Genomic DNA, 14,192 nt, shown 5'->3' with positions numbered 1-14,192 from the left:
CCATACCAGATACTTTCACGGAGAGAATTTAATATAAAGGATTGGTGGGCTGTCTGGGTGGTTCAGTTGGTTAGGCATCCCACTCTTGATCTCGGCACAGGTCTTTTTTTTTTTTTTTCCTAAAGATTTCATTTGTTTATTTGACACAGAGACAGCCAGTGAGAGAGACAGCCAGTGAGAGAGAGACAAGCAGGGGGAGTGGGAGAGGAAGAAGCAGGCTCCCAGCAGAGGAGCCTAATGTGGGGCTCGATCCCAGAACGCCGGGATCATGCCCTGAGCCGAAGGCAGACGCCTAATGACTGAGCCACCCAGGCGCCCCTTGGCTTAGGTCTTGATCTCAGGGGTCATGAGTTCAAACCCTGCATTGGGTTTACATGCTGGATGGGAGCCTCCTTAATAATAATAATAATAATAATAATAATAATAATAATAATAATAACAACAACAACAATAATGTTAAGAATTGGTCACTGGGCATTATAGAACTCCATAGGCAGAGAAAACCCAGATTATCGCAGAGACTCCCCCCTCCCTCTAGGAGGCCAGAACGTTTGGGCTCCCTTCCATCTCTGCCTGACAGCCTCCCTTACCCAGAGGGAAGGCAGTCACTTCAGAACGTAGCCACTACCCCATGCCTCTTGCCTGTGAGCCTTGGGCAGTGTCTTAGGCTGCATGCGTTGCTATAACAAAAATACCAGAGGGGCGCCTGGGTGGCTCAGTCAGTTAAGCTCTGCCTTCGGCTCGGGTCATGATATCAGCGTTCTGGGATCGAGCCCCGTGTCAGGCTCAGCGGGGAGCCTGCTTGTCTCTCTCTCTCTCTGCCCCTCTCCCTGCTTGTGCTTGCTCTCTTTCTCTCTCTCTCACTCACTGTCTCTGTCTCAAATAAATAAGTAAAATCTTGAAAAAAAAAACCCTCAAAACAAAAATACCAGAGACTGGGTGGCTTAAGGGATCAACATTTATTTCTCACACTTCTGGAGGTCAGGAAGCACAAGGTCAAGGTGCCAGTAGATTCAGGGTCTGATGAGAGCCTGCTTCCTGGTTCCTAAATGACTGTCTTCTCTCCAGGTCCTCAGGTGGTGGAAGGGGCTAGAGAGTTCTCTGGAGTCTCTTTATAAGGGTGCTATCCCATTCCCCAGGGATTTATACCATCGCCTTGGGGGTTAGGATTTCATCATAGGACTTTGGAGGACAAGGGAAGACAAACCTCTAGCCCATAGCAGGAGCCCCTAAGCCTTGCCAGTGGTGAGGGATGGTGGGGTCCTGGCCCTGGTCCCATTCAGCCCCCTGTGTCCTGATCCCCTTCTCTAAGGCATGATCTGAATGAGAATTTTGCCCAAGGGACGAGTTGAAGAGGGTGCCTACCTAAAGGATGACAGCTTCACTTTGGCTGAAAGGTGCCCCCCAGCCAGACGCCAGTCCCCACCCTGGGCTCTTTAGGCACCTGGTTTCTGCTAGTTCCAGCTCTGGCAGCCCTGGGTGTGAGCAAAGCCACTTGCTCTTTTGCCCCTTTGGCCTGTTTTCCTAACCTTTGAGAAACATCTCTATCTATCTATCTATCTATCTATCTATCTATCTATCTATCATCTATCTATCTCTCCATCCATCCATCCATCCATCCATCCATCCATCCATCCATGCCTCCATTCACTTATTTTTACATTAGTGCAGATAGCTGTACTGTCTAGAAAATGATTAAATAGACCTGCCCCATTATATGGCTTTGGTGAGTTTGCTTGAGGGAAAACTCACATCTGGACTGATTCCTAAAACATACATTTCACCACTCTGCCTCTTTGGGTTCAAAGTATAGATTATTGGGGCGCCTGGCTGGCTCTGTTGGTAGAACATGCAACTCCTAATCTCAGGGTTGTAAGTTCAAGCCCCACGTTGGGTGTAGAGATCACTTAAAAATACAATCTTTTTTTAAAGGAGTACATATCATTGTCGTCGGGCTGTGTTCCCCTGTCCTTGCGTATTTGATAATACGCACCCAGACTGGCTTGTCCTTCCTGTTCCATCGGGTTGTTGGTCTTTCCTGCAGCCCCATCAGCGGGGTAAGCACGCTGAGTCCGTCTCTGTGCTCTTTCTTCAAGGGCTGCCAGGAATGGAGGTACGTCATCCTCATCCGAAATCTTTTTTTTTCTTTAATTTATTTATTTTAGAGAGAGAGAACTCGAGCACGCACACACGCACAATCACGGGGGTGGGGGTGGGGTGGTGGAGGGCCAGAGGGAGAGGCAAGCAGACTCTCCTCCCCCATCCAGGGCAGAGCCCACTCAGGGCTCCAACCCATGACCCTGAGATCAGGACCTGAACGGAAATCAAGAGTGGGACGCCCTGCTGATTGAGTCACCCAGGCGTACCCTCGTCATCCTAAATCTTGAATCTTTACCAGCAATTACAATGGAAACATTCTTTGTACTTAGGTCCCCTTCTGCAGGAAGTGTCTGTCGTAAGGCACCCGCACCATGCTTACCCAGTTCATTCAGTTGCACTCCGTAAACTGAGACACGTCTCTCCAAGTAAGTATGAGCTGTTTGAGAATGTGCTCCAACGGACATGGCTTTGGAGGGAAAATAGCAGCTGGACAGGTTTGGAAAAAGTAAAGGGCTACAGCCTCACAACCAGCAATAAGCGGCCCAGCACCGTTGGTCTCCGGCCACATTGTGCTGGTGTCTGGGTCTTACTTCCAGTTAGACGCGCAAGACAAGACACATACAAATCTGGAATCCAGACAGTCCAGCTGCTTATAATCACACAACAGTCTCGCATCGGCATTAAGCCCCCGAACCGAGACACCCGTGTGGTTGTTAGCGTGGAGACTTTTTTCATGATGAGCTGCAAATGCTTCGATGGGGCCACCCCCAAATGGGTTTCAAGCCGACTGGGACTGGACCTGGACAGTTTCATTGGACATTCAATTCGATGAATCCTGTCTGAAGGGCTTCGCACAGCGAAGTCACAAACAGGTTTCCAAAACAAGTTTGCAGGCCTGACTGCCCACCAGAGGGATCACTGCCATTATCTTTTTGGAATCCTGCATTTGAATAAAAAAATAGCAGACAGGGGGTGATGGGAGGGAGACCCTGGTGTTTGGGAGATACGAGTTGTTGAGAAATATTTTGACACGTGGCCATTTCATTAGAGAACATTTTAAGAAAAGATTTTATTTATTTATTTTAGAGATGGGGTGACGGTGGGGGGGGAATAAGCGAGCGACGGGAGGAGTGGAGGAAGAGGGACAAGCAAACTCTGAGCTGAGCGTGGAGCCCGATGTGGGGCTTGATCCCACGACCCCGAGATCATGACTTGAGCTGAAATCAACAGTTGGACGCTTAATGGACTGAGCCACCCAGGTGCCCTGAGAACATTTTAATTTTTTTTTTTTTTTGATTCACTGGGGCAGCTGAGTTGTAAAGTATGTTTCTGATGTGCCAGGACCTGCTGTGAGCACCTTGCTGTGTGAGCTCACGGAGTCTCCCCGAGCCTGGCACAGCGGCACGTGCAAAGCCACCACTAAACCTGCGGGCTGTAACGTGGCCCCCTGTTTCTGCGAATGGACCGGTAGTCTGTGGCTATTCCTACCAGTGCCCCGGTGTGTCACTGCTGAGCATAGCTGTGGGACCCTCCCACAGATGGCATTGCTGGGTGAAGGTGTCACGTGTCTTTTTTGAGGGGGGGGAATGGAATGATTTTTAAAAAATATTTATTTGTTAAATTTGGTGGTTTTGTTCTGTTTTTTTAGTGGGCACACAGTGTTATTCCAGTGTCAGGCGTGCAGCGCTGTGATTCCACAGCTCCACACGTCGCGCTACGCTCACAAACGTAGCCGCCATCTGTCATCACACAATGCTATGACAGTAGCATGGACCGTATTCCCTACGCTGTGCCTTCCATCCCCGTGACCTTTTCATTCTGTAACTGGAAGCGTGTACCTCCCACGCCCCTTCGCCCATTTTGCCCACCCCCCACCCCTCTTTCCCTCTGGCACCCATCAGTTTGTCCTCTGCATTTCAAGGTCTGATTCTGCGCCCACATGCCCTTTTTTGCTAGATATCACCACATCGTCATCTGTGGAGGTTGTCCTAACACCCGTGGATTGCTTTTTGTTAGTGTCCCGGGGGCGCCATACCAAAATAGCCCAGACGGGGATGGAGCAGCAGGGGGCTTAAACAACAAACTCACTTTCTCACAGTTCTGGAGTCTGAAGTCCAAGATCAAGGTGTTGGCAAGGTTGGTTTCTCCCGAGGCCTCTCTCCTGGGCTTGCAGACGGCCACCTTCTCCCTGTGTGCTCCTGTGGTCTTTTCCCTGTGCACGGGAGACACCTCTGTGTCTCTCCGTGGGTCCTCATGTCCCTTATTAGGACAGCAGTCAGATTGGATTAGGAGTAGGGCCCACCTTAATGTCCTCGTTTTAACTTAGCCTCTCTTTAACTCTATGTCCTCATCAGTCACATTTAGAGGTATTGGGGGTTAGGGGCTTGACATAGGAGTGCGGGGGGAGGACGCACTTGAGTTCTTGATGTGACATGCACGCATGTGCTCTGTGCTGAGAAGCTTGACTGTGGCAGGTCGATGGCGACAGAGCAGATTCTCATGCTAGTTTTCCAGGGGATTTGCATTTTTAGAATAAAACTGGGTACTTTTCAAGTGTTAGGAGCCGTTTGCATTTCCTCTCCTGTGATCTTTCCCTGTCATTTGTGAAGGGTCCTCACACCTAAGAATGGTATTTGGGATATGGATGGATAAGCACCTTTGAACCCTCCACCCCAATTGAGGCTTACGTTGGTACAGCAGCAAAGGCCCCTGACCTCCCCCAGCTGTCGTTGGCTTCTCTGAGATGTGAGTTCTGGGGGCCGTGCCAGGCCAAAGTCCTGCCACCTCGACCGTTTGCACTCCTTCGGGTAGCCCCCTGTCTGCCTGTGGGCCTGGAGACTGGGACTGCTCCCCACAGCTCTGCTTTAGGTCTCCTCATCTCGCAGAGCTGTTGAACATGGGCCCGCCAAAGCCCCGCTCCTCTTTTCCTTTCTTCCTGCTTGTGTGCCTATTTCATGCTAGTGTCACCGAACTCAGTTCATGTGTCCAACGCACCGCAGAGCCCATCACTGAGATGTCGAGTGTGAAGGCTGCCATACGAAGATACAGGAGACAAGCCTCAAACCTTCCCTAGTGTTGGCGAGGATGTGGAGAAAAAGGAACCCTTGTGCACTGTTGGTGGGGATGCAAACTGGGGCAGCCACTCTGCAAAACAGTATGGAGGTTCCCCAGAAAGTAAAAAATGGAATCAGCATATGGTCGAGTAATTCCATTACTGGGTATTTACCCAAAGAATATGAAAACATTAATTCAAAAAGATACATGCAACCGTATGGTTAGTGCGGCATTATTTACACCCACCAAATTTTGGAAGCAGCCCAAGTGTCCATCGATAGACGAATGGATAAAGATGCGTGTGTGCGTACGTATGTATAATGGACTATTTTTCAGCTGTAAAAAAGAATGAAATCTTGCCATTTGCAACAACATGGATGGAGCTAGAGAGTATTATGCTAAGTGAAATAAGTCGGTCAGAGAAAGACAAATACCATATGATTTCACTCATATATGGAATTTAAGAAACAAAACAAATGGGGGCGCCTGGGTGGCTCAGTCGTTAAGTGTCTGCCTTTGGCTCAGGGCGTGATCCCGGCGTTCTGGGATCGAGCCCCACATCAGGCTCCTCCGCTGGGAGCCTGCTTCTTCCTCTCCCACTCCCTGTGCTTGTGTTCCCTCTCTCGCTGGCTGTCTCTCTCTCTGTCAAATAAATAAATAAATAACATCTTAAAAAAAAAAAAGAAGCATTAAAAAAAAAAACAAAAACGAATGAACAAAGAAAAAAAACCCCCAGACTCTATAGAGAACAAACTGGTGGTCTCCAGAAGGGAGGTGGGTAGGGGGAATGGGTGAAACAGCTGATGGGGATTAAGAGCACACTTCTGATGAGCACTGACTAATGTATAGAATTGTTGAATCACTATATTGTACACCTGAAACTAATATAATACTATGTGTTAACTATACTGGAATTAGAATTAAAAAAATAATCTATCTGAAGGAGATTAAAAAAATAGAATGGGGAGCCTGGGTGGCTCAGTGGGTTAAGCATCCAACTCTTGATTTCAGCTCAGCTCATGGTCTCAGGGTGGTGAGATATGAGCCCTCAGCCTGGCTCCAAGCTCAGTGGGGAGTCTGCTTGAGATTCTCTCCCTCTGCCCTTCTCCCAGCTTGTGCATGCTCTCTCTCTCTCAAATAAATAAATAAATAAATCTAAAATAAAATAAATAAAAATAAAATACACACACACACACACACACACACACACACACACACCTACCCCTGCCTACCTGTTTGACAGATGGAGAACCACCCTCCCCCCACCTTTTGCCTTTCCGTGGAAGGGGGTGGTGGGACCCTTCCCTGGCTTCCCTCAGGTCCTGTGGCTGCCTTGGGTCTCCGGTGGGGTCAATGGCGTGGTTATCCCTGCCTCCCGTGTCTGTGTCCCCAGAATCAAAGCCTCAGCACCGGCCTGTCCATGATCCCTAAGGCTGTGGGTCTTGGCTATGTTGTGTTGGGAAGGGTGGCCATGGCAGGTGGCTTGGCAGGAGTGGACGGAGGCTTTCCTGGGTGCAAGGTTGTACCGGGACCCACGGTCCCATCCTGAAGGTCCTGGCACAGGCTGTCAATCCCTGCGGGGGACCCCACCAGGGTTACAACATAGGTCCTGCTTGGAGGGCTGGGAGACATAGGAAAGACCCCTCTCTGGTTCCCTATCCGTCCTTCTCCCTCCGTGGCCTTTTGTCTGTCTCTGAGTCTCACTCTCTGTTGGATGAGTGAATGAATGAGTAAATGAGCAAATGAAGAGTTCCTCACTGCCTTCCTTCTTCTCTCTGTCTCCCCATCTTGCTTCCAGGTTCCTCTCTCTCTCTTGCCCCTCTCTCACTCCTCCCCTTTACTGCATGGCTGTGGCCCCTGTCCAATATGGTAAAGCCAGCTGGGGTTCTCTGTGCAGGGTTGGGTTACAGTCCTGGGCATTGGACCCTGGGCTCCCTGATGGGTCTGGGCATGCCGGGTCTGAGCCCAGCCTCCCATCTACAGCCTGGCTGGGCCTGCCTGGCTTCGCTCCCTTCTGCCTGGGCTCCAGGATGGCTGGCTCTGGATAGCCTGGCTCCTGGGGGCTGCCCGGCCCTGGGCCTCCCTCTCCACTGGGGAAGAGTCTGAGACAGCTGTGCTCCTTCTGCAGCCGGTGGCTTCCAGAGCCCCTCCTTAGGAAGGACCTTGGGCCTCAGCGAGGGTCAGTGTTGTGCCTGTTCCCAGTCCCTCCTTCCCAGAAAGTCCTGCCACAGGCTTAGGACCCTGCCTGATCCAGTCAGAGTGGTCAAGGGGTACAGGGTCCTCACTGGCTGGGCTGAACAATGAACTGTCCTTGAAATCAAGGGTGGGGACAGCCCTGCCAAAGTCACATGTCCTACAAGTATGTGTTTGTGGGGCGCGGAATTTGTCCTTAAAAGTCCTGCCGGGCCGACTTCAGTTCCTGTGACAACAGTGGGGAAGGCACCACAATTGTCTTGCATGGGTCAAGAAAGTCGCAGTGGCTCCGACCTCCTCAGGTCCCAGAATGAGGTGGAGGCAGCTTCCTGGGACGCCCTGGCTCCGTTCCCAGGGGGCTGCTCTGGCTGTTACTGGCTCCATGAGCCACCCCCAGCATAGGCCAGTGTGGATACTAGGCCCCAGCTTCCAACCACCCACGGCTGTACTCTGGGTCCATGGAGACCCTGCCCACAGCCCAGCTCTCATCATCTCAAGACTTGGGTTCTGACAGAAAAGAAGTGCACAGGACAGTCCAGGAGAAAGGCCAAAAGGCAAATGGACAAGGCTGGGGAGTGTGGCTACACTGGGAGAGGGGCACAGCAGGGCTGAGGGCACTTGGGCTGTGGTAGGGTGTCGCACAGGGGAGCACAGGATCCGATTTGGACTGGAGAAATCCCCTGTGGTGCTGTGTGGACCAGGACAGAGGGCCTCGGAGGGGGTAGAGGGGCTGGTCAGGAAGCTGGTGACGTTGGAGGGATCAGGTCTGGGTAAGGAGGCGGGAAGACTTCAAGGGGCTGGCCTGAGCCCCAGGGGGGTGGGGGTGCTGCACCTGAGGTGGGGGCGCCCAGAGGAGGACAGCCAGGAGAGAGGGGCTTTGAGGTGTCTGGGTAGCGCAGTCCGCTAAACGCCCAACTCGTGGTTTTGGCTCAGGTCCTGATCTCATGGGTCGTGGGATGGGTCTGAGTTGGGCCTCTGCGCTCAGTGGGAGTCTGCTTGGATACCCTCTCGCTCCACCCCGTCCCCTGCGTGTGTGTGCACGTGTGCACGTGCTCTCTCTCTCAAATAAATAAATAAGTAGAGAGAGATGTCTTTACCAAGTCAGGATGTCAGGACGGTTACTCAGACTGGAGAGAGGAGAGGCCTGGGCTGGGGTGGGGGTGGGGTCATGCAAGTGTGAGTGTGTGTGTGTGAGAGAGACAGACACACTCTGTGTGTGTGACTCTGTGTGAGTGTGTGAGAGTATGTGACGGTGTATGTGTGTGTGACTGTGTGAGTGCGTGACTCTGTGTGAGTGTGTGAGTATGTGACTGTGTATGTGTGTGTGACTGTGTGAGTGCGTGACTCTGTGTGAGTGTGTGAGTATGTGACGGTGTATGTGTGTGTGACTGTGTGAGCGCGTGACTCTGTGTGAGTGTGTGAGAGTATGTGACGGTGTATGTGTGTGTGACTGTGTGAGTGCGTGACTCTGTGTGAGTGTGTGAGAGTATGTGACGGTGTATGTGTGTGTGACTGTGTGAGTGCGTGACTCTGTGTGAGTGTGTGAGAGTATGTGACGGTGTATGTGTGTGTGACTGTGTGTGAGTGCGTGACTCTGTGAGTGTGTGAGAGTATGTGACGGTGTATGTGTGTGTGACTGTGTGTGAGTGCGTGACTCTGTGAGTGTGTGAGAGTATGTGACGGTGTATGTGTGTGTGACTGTGTGAGTGCGTGACTCTGTGTGAGTGTGTGAGAGTATGTGACGGTGTATGTGTGTGTGACTGTGTGAGTGCGTGACTCTGTGTGAGTGTGTGAGAGTATGTGACGGTGTATGTGTGTGTGACTGTGTGTGAGTGCGTGACTCTGTGAGTGTGTGAGAGTATGTGACGGTGTATGTGTGTGTGACTGTGTGAGTGCGTGACTCTGTGTGAGTGTGTGAGAGTATATGTGTATGTGTGTGTGACTGTGTGTGAGTGCGTGACTCTGTGTGAGTGTGTGAGAGTATGTGACGGTGTATGTGTGTGTGACTGTGTGTGAGTGCGTGACTCTGTGAGTGTGTGAGAGTATGTGACGGTGTATGTGTGTGTGACTGTGTGTGAGTGCGTGACTCTGTGAGTGTGTGAGAGTATGTGACGGTGTATGTGTGTGTGACTGTGTGAGTGCGTGACTCTGTGAGTGTGTGAGAGTATATGTGTATGTGTGTGTGACTGTGTGTGAGTGCGTGACTCTGTGTGAGTGTGTGAGAGTATGTGACGGTGTATGTGTGTGTGACTGTGTGTGAGTGCGTGACTCTGTGAGTGTGTGAGAGTATGTGACGGTGTATGTGTGTGTGACTGTGTGTGAGTGCGTGACTCTGTGAGTGTGTGAGAGTATGTGACGGTGTATGTGTGTGTGACTGTGTGTGAGTGCATGACTCTGTGAGTGTGTGAGAGTATGTGACGGTGTATGTGTGTGTGACTGTGTGAGTGCGTGACTCTGTGTGAGTGTGTGAGAGTATATGTGTATGTGTGTGTGACTGTGTGTGAGTGCGTGACTCTGTGAGTGTGTGAGAGTATGTGACGGTGTATGTGTGTGTGACTGTGTGTGAGTGCGTGACTCTGTGAGTGTGTGAGAGTATGTGACGGTGTATGTGTGTGTGACTGTGTGAGTGCGTGACTCTGTGTGAGTGTGTGAGAGTATGTGACTGTGTATGTGTGTGTGACTGTGTGTGAGTGCGTGACTCTGTGAGTGTGTGAGTATGTGACTGTGTATGTGTGTGTGACTGTGTGTGAGTGCATGACTGTGAGTGTGTGTGAGTATGTGACTGTGTATGTGTGTGTGACTGTGTGTGAGTGCATGACTGTGTGAGTGTGTGAGAGTATGTGACTGTGTATGTGTGTGTGACTGTGTGAGTGCGTGACTCTGTGAGTGTGTGAGAGTATGTGACTGTGTATGTGTGTGTGACTGTGTGAGTGCGTGACTCTGTGAGTGTGTGAGAGTATGTGACTGTGTATGTGTGTGTGACTGTGTGTGAGTGCATGACTGTGTGAGTGTGTGAGAGTATGTGACTGTGTATGTGTGTGTGACTGTGTGAGTGCGTGACTCTGTGAGTGTGTGAGAGTATGTGACGGTGTATGTGTGTGTGACTGTGTGTGAGTGCATGACTGTGTGAGTGTGTGAGAGTATGTGACTGTGTATGTGTGTGTGACTGTGTGTGAGTGTGTGACTCTGTGAGTGTGTGAGAGTATGTGACTGTGTATGTGTGTGTGACTGTGTGAGTGCGTGACTCTGTGAGTGTGTGAGAGTATATGTGTATGTGTGTGTGACTGTGTGTGAGTGCGTGACTCTGTGAGTGTGTGAGAGTATGTGACGGTGTATGTGTGTGTGACTGTGTGTGAGTGCATGACTGTGTGAGTGTGTGAGAGTATGTGACTGTGTATGTGTGTGTGACTGTGTGTGAGTGTGTGACTCTGTGAGTGTGTGAGAGTATGTGACTGTGTATGTGTGTGTGACTGTGTGTGAGTGCATGACTGTGTGAGTGTGTGAGAGTATATGTGTATGTGTGTGTGACTGTGTGTGAGTGCGTGACTCTGTGAGTGTGTGAGAGTATGTGACGGTGTATGTGTGTGTGACTGTGTGTGAGTGTGTGACTCTGTGAGTGTGTGAGAGTATGTGACTGTGTATGTGTGTGTGACTGTGTGAGTGCGTGACTCTGTGAGTGTGTGAGTATGTGACTGTGTATGTGTGTGTGACTGTGTGTGAGTGCATGACTGTGTGAGTGTGTGAGAGTATATGTGTATGTGTGTGTGACTGTGTGTGAGTGCGTGACTCTGTGAGTGTGTGAGAGTATGTGACGGTGTATGTGTGTGTGACTGTGTGAGTGCGTGACTCTGTGAGTGTGTGAGAGTATGTGACGGTGTATGTGTGTGTGACTGTGTGTGAGTGCGTGACTCTGTGAGTGTGTGAGAGTATGTGACGGTGTATGTGTGTGTGACTGTGTGAGTGCGTGACTCTGTGAGTGTGTGAGAGTATGTGACGGTGTATGTGTGTGTGACTGTGTGTGAGTGCGTGACTCTGTGAGTGTGTGAGAGTATGTGACGGTGTATGTGTGTGTGACTGTGTGTGAGTGCATGACTCTGTGAGTGTGTGAGAGTATGTGACGGTGTATGTGTGTGTGACTGTGTGTGAGTGTGTGACTCTGTGAGTGTGTGAGAGTATGTGACTGTGTGTGAGTCTGTGTGTGCAACTGTGTGTGAGTCTGTGTGTGTGTGTGTGTGTGTGTGTGTGAGGCATAGACGCTGTGGGAGGAAAGACACAAAAGGCCTTAAAGACCAATAGTGTGTGTCTGCCAGGGAGCCTCCCACCTCAGCTAGGATTGTGAAAGCCGCCCTGGCTGCCCGGAAGCCAAGCTAAGGGGGTGGCCCAGCCAGAAGGAAGAAGCAGGCCATGGGGGTGTCCAGGGTTTTGTAACACCCTGTAAAGGAGGAGAAAGGCCAGGCTGAGGACCCTGCTCTGGAAAACCGGTGACAAATCTCCAGCAGCCCACCCCGCCTCCATTCCACAGAGGCCAGGAGGTGTGGAGGCTTGGCGGGGTGCCCAGCTAGGAGCTCAGAGGAAGTAGGTTTCAGGGAGGGGAACATATTTCTTTGGGCCCCATTTTGGAGGGCCCAAACCAACCCCCGGAGGCAGACCTGAGTGGAGGGTAGGTGAGGACAGCGGGAGGTGCCGTCATGCCGCTGGAGCTGTTTCTGGACCTGTACTCGCCCCCCTGCCGTGCCATCTACATTTTTGCCCGGAAGAATGGCATTCCCTTTGAGCTGCGGTCTGTGGAGCTGGGACGGGGTGAGCCTTGACTAGGCTGGGCTCCATGGAGGGGGTGTCCAGGGGGCAGGACTTGCTGAGTCAGTTATCCTCTCCACCCCTCAGGGGAGCACCTGAAGCCTGAATTCCTGAAGGTGAACCCCCTGGGGAAGGTACCTGCCCTCAAAGATGGGGACTTCCTGCTGGCGGAGAGGTAATGGGGTCCTCTGTGGAAGCTTCCGGGTTGGGGGAGGTGGAGGGAGAAAGGCAGAAGGCTGATGACCCCTCACTGAGAGATTTTTCCAGAGGGCTGTGGCTCCCCCTCCCTCCTTCCGGCTCACCCAGCTTGGAGGCAGCGGGCTGGACTAGGGGGCTGCTTTGGAGCTAAAGCTGGTAGCTTCAGCCTGGGGAAAGGGCATAGGTCCCTCAGTCAGGCCTAGACAACCTGGAGCCGGCTGGGGAAGATCCAAGCTTGAGGCCAGCCCTCCCCAGATGTCCCAAACCCAGTCTTTCATCCCAGGAGCCAGGAGCCAGGCGGCCCCAGATTTGCACTGGGCTCTGAATCCCAGGTCCCCCCATCCTTGCTCTCTGCAATGGACAGTCACAGAACTTCGTGCCCCGTGTTTCTCCTCCGTAAAACGGGGAGAGTAATGTAACCCTCTCCCAGGACTTGCCTAGAATAGAAACTGGTCACCAAGTACCAGGAGCCCAGGGGGGATCAAGAAAGGAGTTCTGGGGGGCACTGGCCTGGGAGGGAACTTGGAGACCCCTTGGGCAGGGCGTCCATGGCAGGTCTGCCTTCCTCCCGCTCAGTAGGACCCTGATGCCAGAGAGCGGGGCCTGGAGGCAGAGGGCTGGCTGGGGTAGTAGTAGGGAGGGGAGGTGGACATGTGGGCCCGTGGGGGAGGGCTTGAGGAATGGAGCAGTTTGGTGGGGAAAAGAAGACTTTTGGTGGCGATGTGAGAATGGGGGCGACCCCCCTGGAGGTGGCGCTGGAGAGAGATCCAGTCAACTCATCCTGTTGGTGAGAGATGTTGCCTAGCACTGAGGGCTGGGGAGATCTCCAACACCCCCTGTTTGCAGCGTGGCCATCCTTTTATACTTGAGCCGCAAGTACCACGCGGCGGCCCACTGGTACCCACCCGAGCTGCAGGCCTGTGCGCGTGTGGACGAGTACCTGGCGTGGCAACACACCGCCGTCCAGCTGCCTGCCACCAACGTTTACCTGTGTAAGGTGAGACTCCCGGCCCTAGTGTGCAGGCTTGGGCAGGAGCCAGAGCGCCCCGTGCTGGAAAGAACCCATTGGCACATATACAGCCTCCCAATCCCCTGTCCCAGCTGGACATCCACAATCTATCACAGCACTTTTCCCCAGAGTCTGAAAGTCCCCTCAGAATCCTTCTGAACACAGTGCCCCGGGGTATCACCGACGGAGGGTGGCCAGGAGGGGTGGTCGAGGACGTTTGGAGGAGCCCCGGATAAGCTGCCTCGATTCTCCCCTGCCCAGTCCCTCCTGCCCTATTTCTCGGGGCAGTCTGTGGACCCCGTGCGCCTAGATCGGCTGTTGGGGAAGCTGAAACCAGCTCTGCAGCACCTGGATCGGGAGGTCCTGGCCGCCAAGCCCTTCCTGGCCACCGAGCAGCTCTCCCTGGCAGACCTGATGGCATTCACGGAGCTGATGCAGGTGTGCTTCTCTTGCCTTCTCGCCCTCTGGGGGGACTCTGGGCCCAAGGCTGAGTCCCCTGCTCCAGCTACCTTGTCTCCCCAGCCCACTGCTGTAGGCTGCGATGTCTTCCAAGACTGGCCCCGGCTGGCAGCATGGCGAGCCCGAGTGGAGGCTGCTCTGGGCCCTGAGCTCGTCCGGGATGCCCACAGGCTTGTGCTACAGCCTCGGGACCCCCGGGATGCCCAGCGGGACCCCAAGCTGGCCCAGGAGCTGGTGCAGAGACTGCTGGAGCGGCTCAGCTGAGGGGGTGTGGCCGGGCCTGCTCCCCTGCACTCTCCTGTCCCAATAAACATGCCACGTGCCCTCTGCTTGCCTCTAGCCTCACTCGGCCTTGGGAGGTGGGGTCTCCCCACTTCTGAGC

The 14,192-nt window shown here is 52.7% G+C and overlaps 1 protein-coding gene across 3 annotated transcripts; it reads left to right on the top strand.

Moving 5' to 3' along the window:
- Nucleotides 1–11,696: 11,696 nt before the first annotated feature.
- On the top strand, nt 11,697–14,139 carry LOC113247089 (glutathione S-transferase theta-1-like). Of its 3 annotated transcripts, none has more exons than XM_026487930.4 (5): nt 11,697–12,147; nt 12,232–12,319; nt 13,189–13,339; nt 13,613–13,789; nt 13,874–14,139. In XM_026487930.4, exons 1-5 carry the CDS (start codon nt 12,036–12,038, stop codon nt 14,072–14,074), a joined length of 729 nt encoding a protein of 242 aa, XP_026343715.1. In that variant the 5' UTR covers nt 11,697–12,035; the 3' UTR covers nt 14,075–14,139. The 3 variants fall into 3 exon arrangements, with proteins under 3 accessions (XP_026343715.1, XP_057162039.1, XP_057162038.1); XM_057306056.1 differs by having other exon boundaries at nt 13,857–14,139; XM_057306055.1 differs by having other exon boundaries at nt 13,613–14,139.
- Nucleotides 14,140–14,192: the final 53 nt, after the last annotated feature.

Source organism: Ursus arctos, unplaced genomic scaffold (assembly GCF_023065955.2).
Source record: "Ursus arctos isolate Adak ecotype North America unplaced genomic scaffold, UrsArc2.0 scaffold_34, whole genome shotgun sequence".
NCBI classification, from domain to species: Eukaryota; Metazoa; Chordata; class Mammalia; order Carnivora; family Ursidae; genus Ursus; species Ursus arctos.
The sequence above is the reverse complement of the archived record's forward strand: the minus strand, read 5'-3'. Positions and strand labels throughout refer to the sequence as shown.

Bases quoted from the DNA above. Each gene is read 5' to 3' on its own strand.
- LOC113247089 (XM_057306055.1), top strand. From the start codon at position 12,036: ATGCCGCTGGAGCTGTTTCTGGACCTGTACTCGCCCCCCTGCCGTGCC. The intron at 12,320-13,188 runs GTAATGGGGTCC...CCCTGTTTGCAG, and splicing joins GACTTCCTGCTGGCGGAGAG to CGTGGCCATCCTTTTATACT. The intron at 13,340-13,612 runs GTGAGACTCCCG...TCCCCTGCCCAG, and splicing joins CCAACGTTTACCTGTGTAAG to TCCCTCCTGCCCTATTTCTC.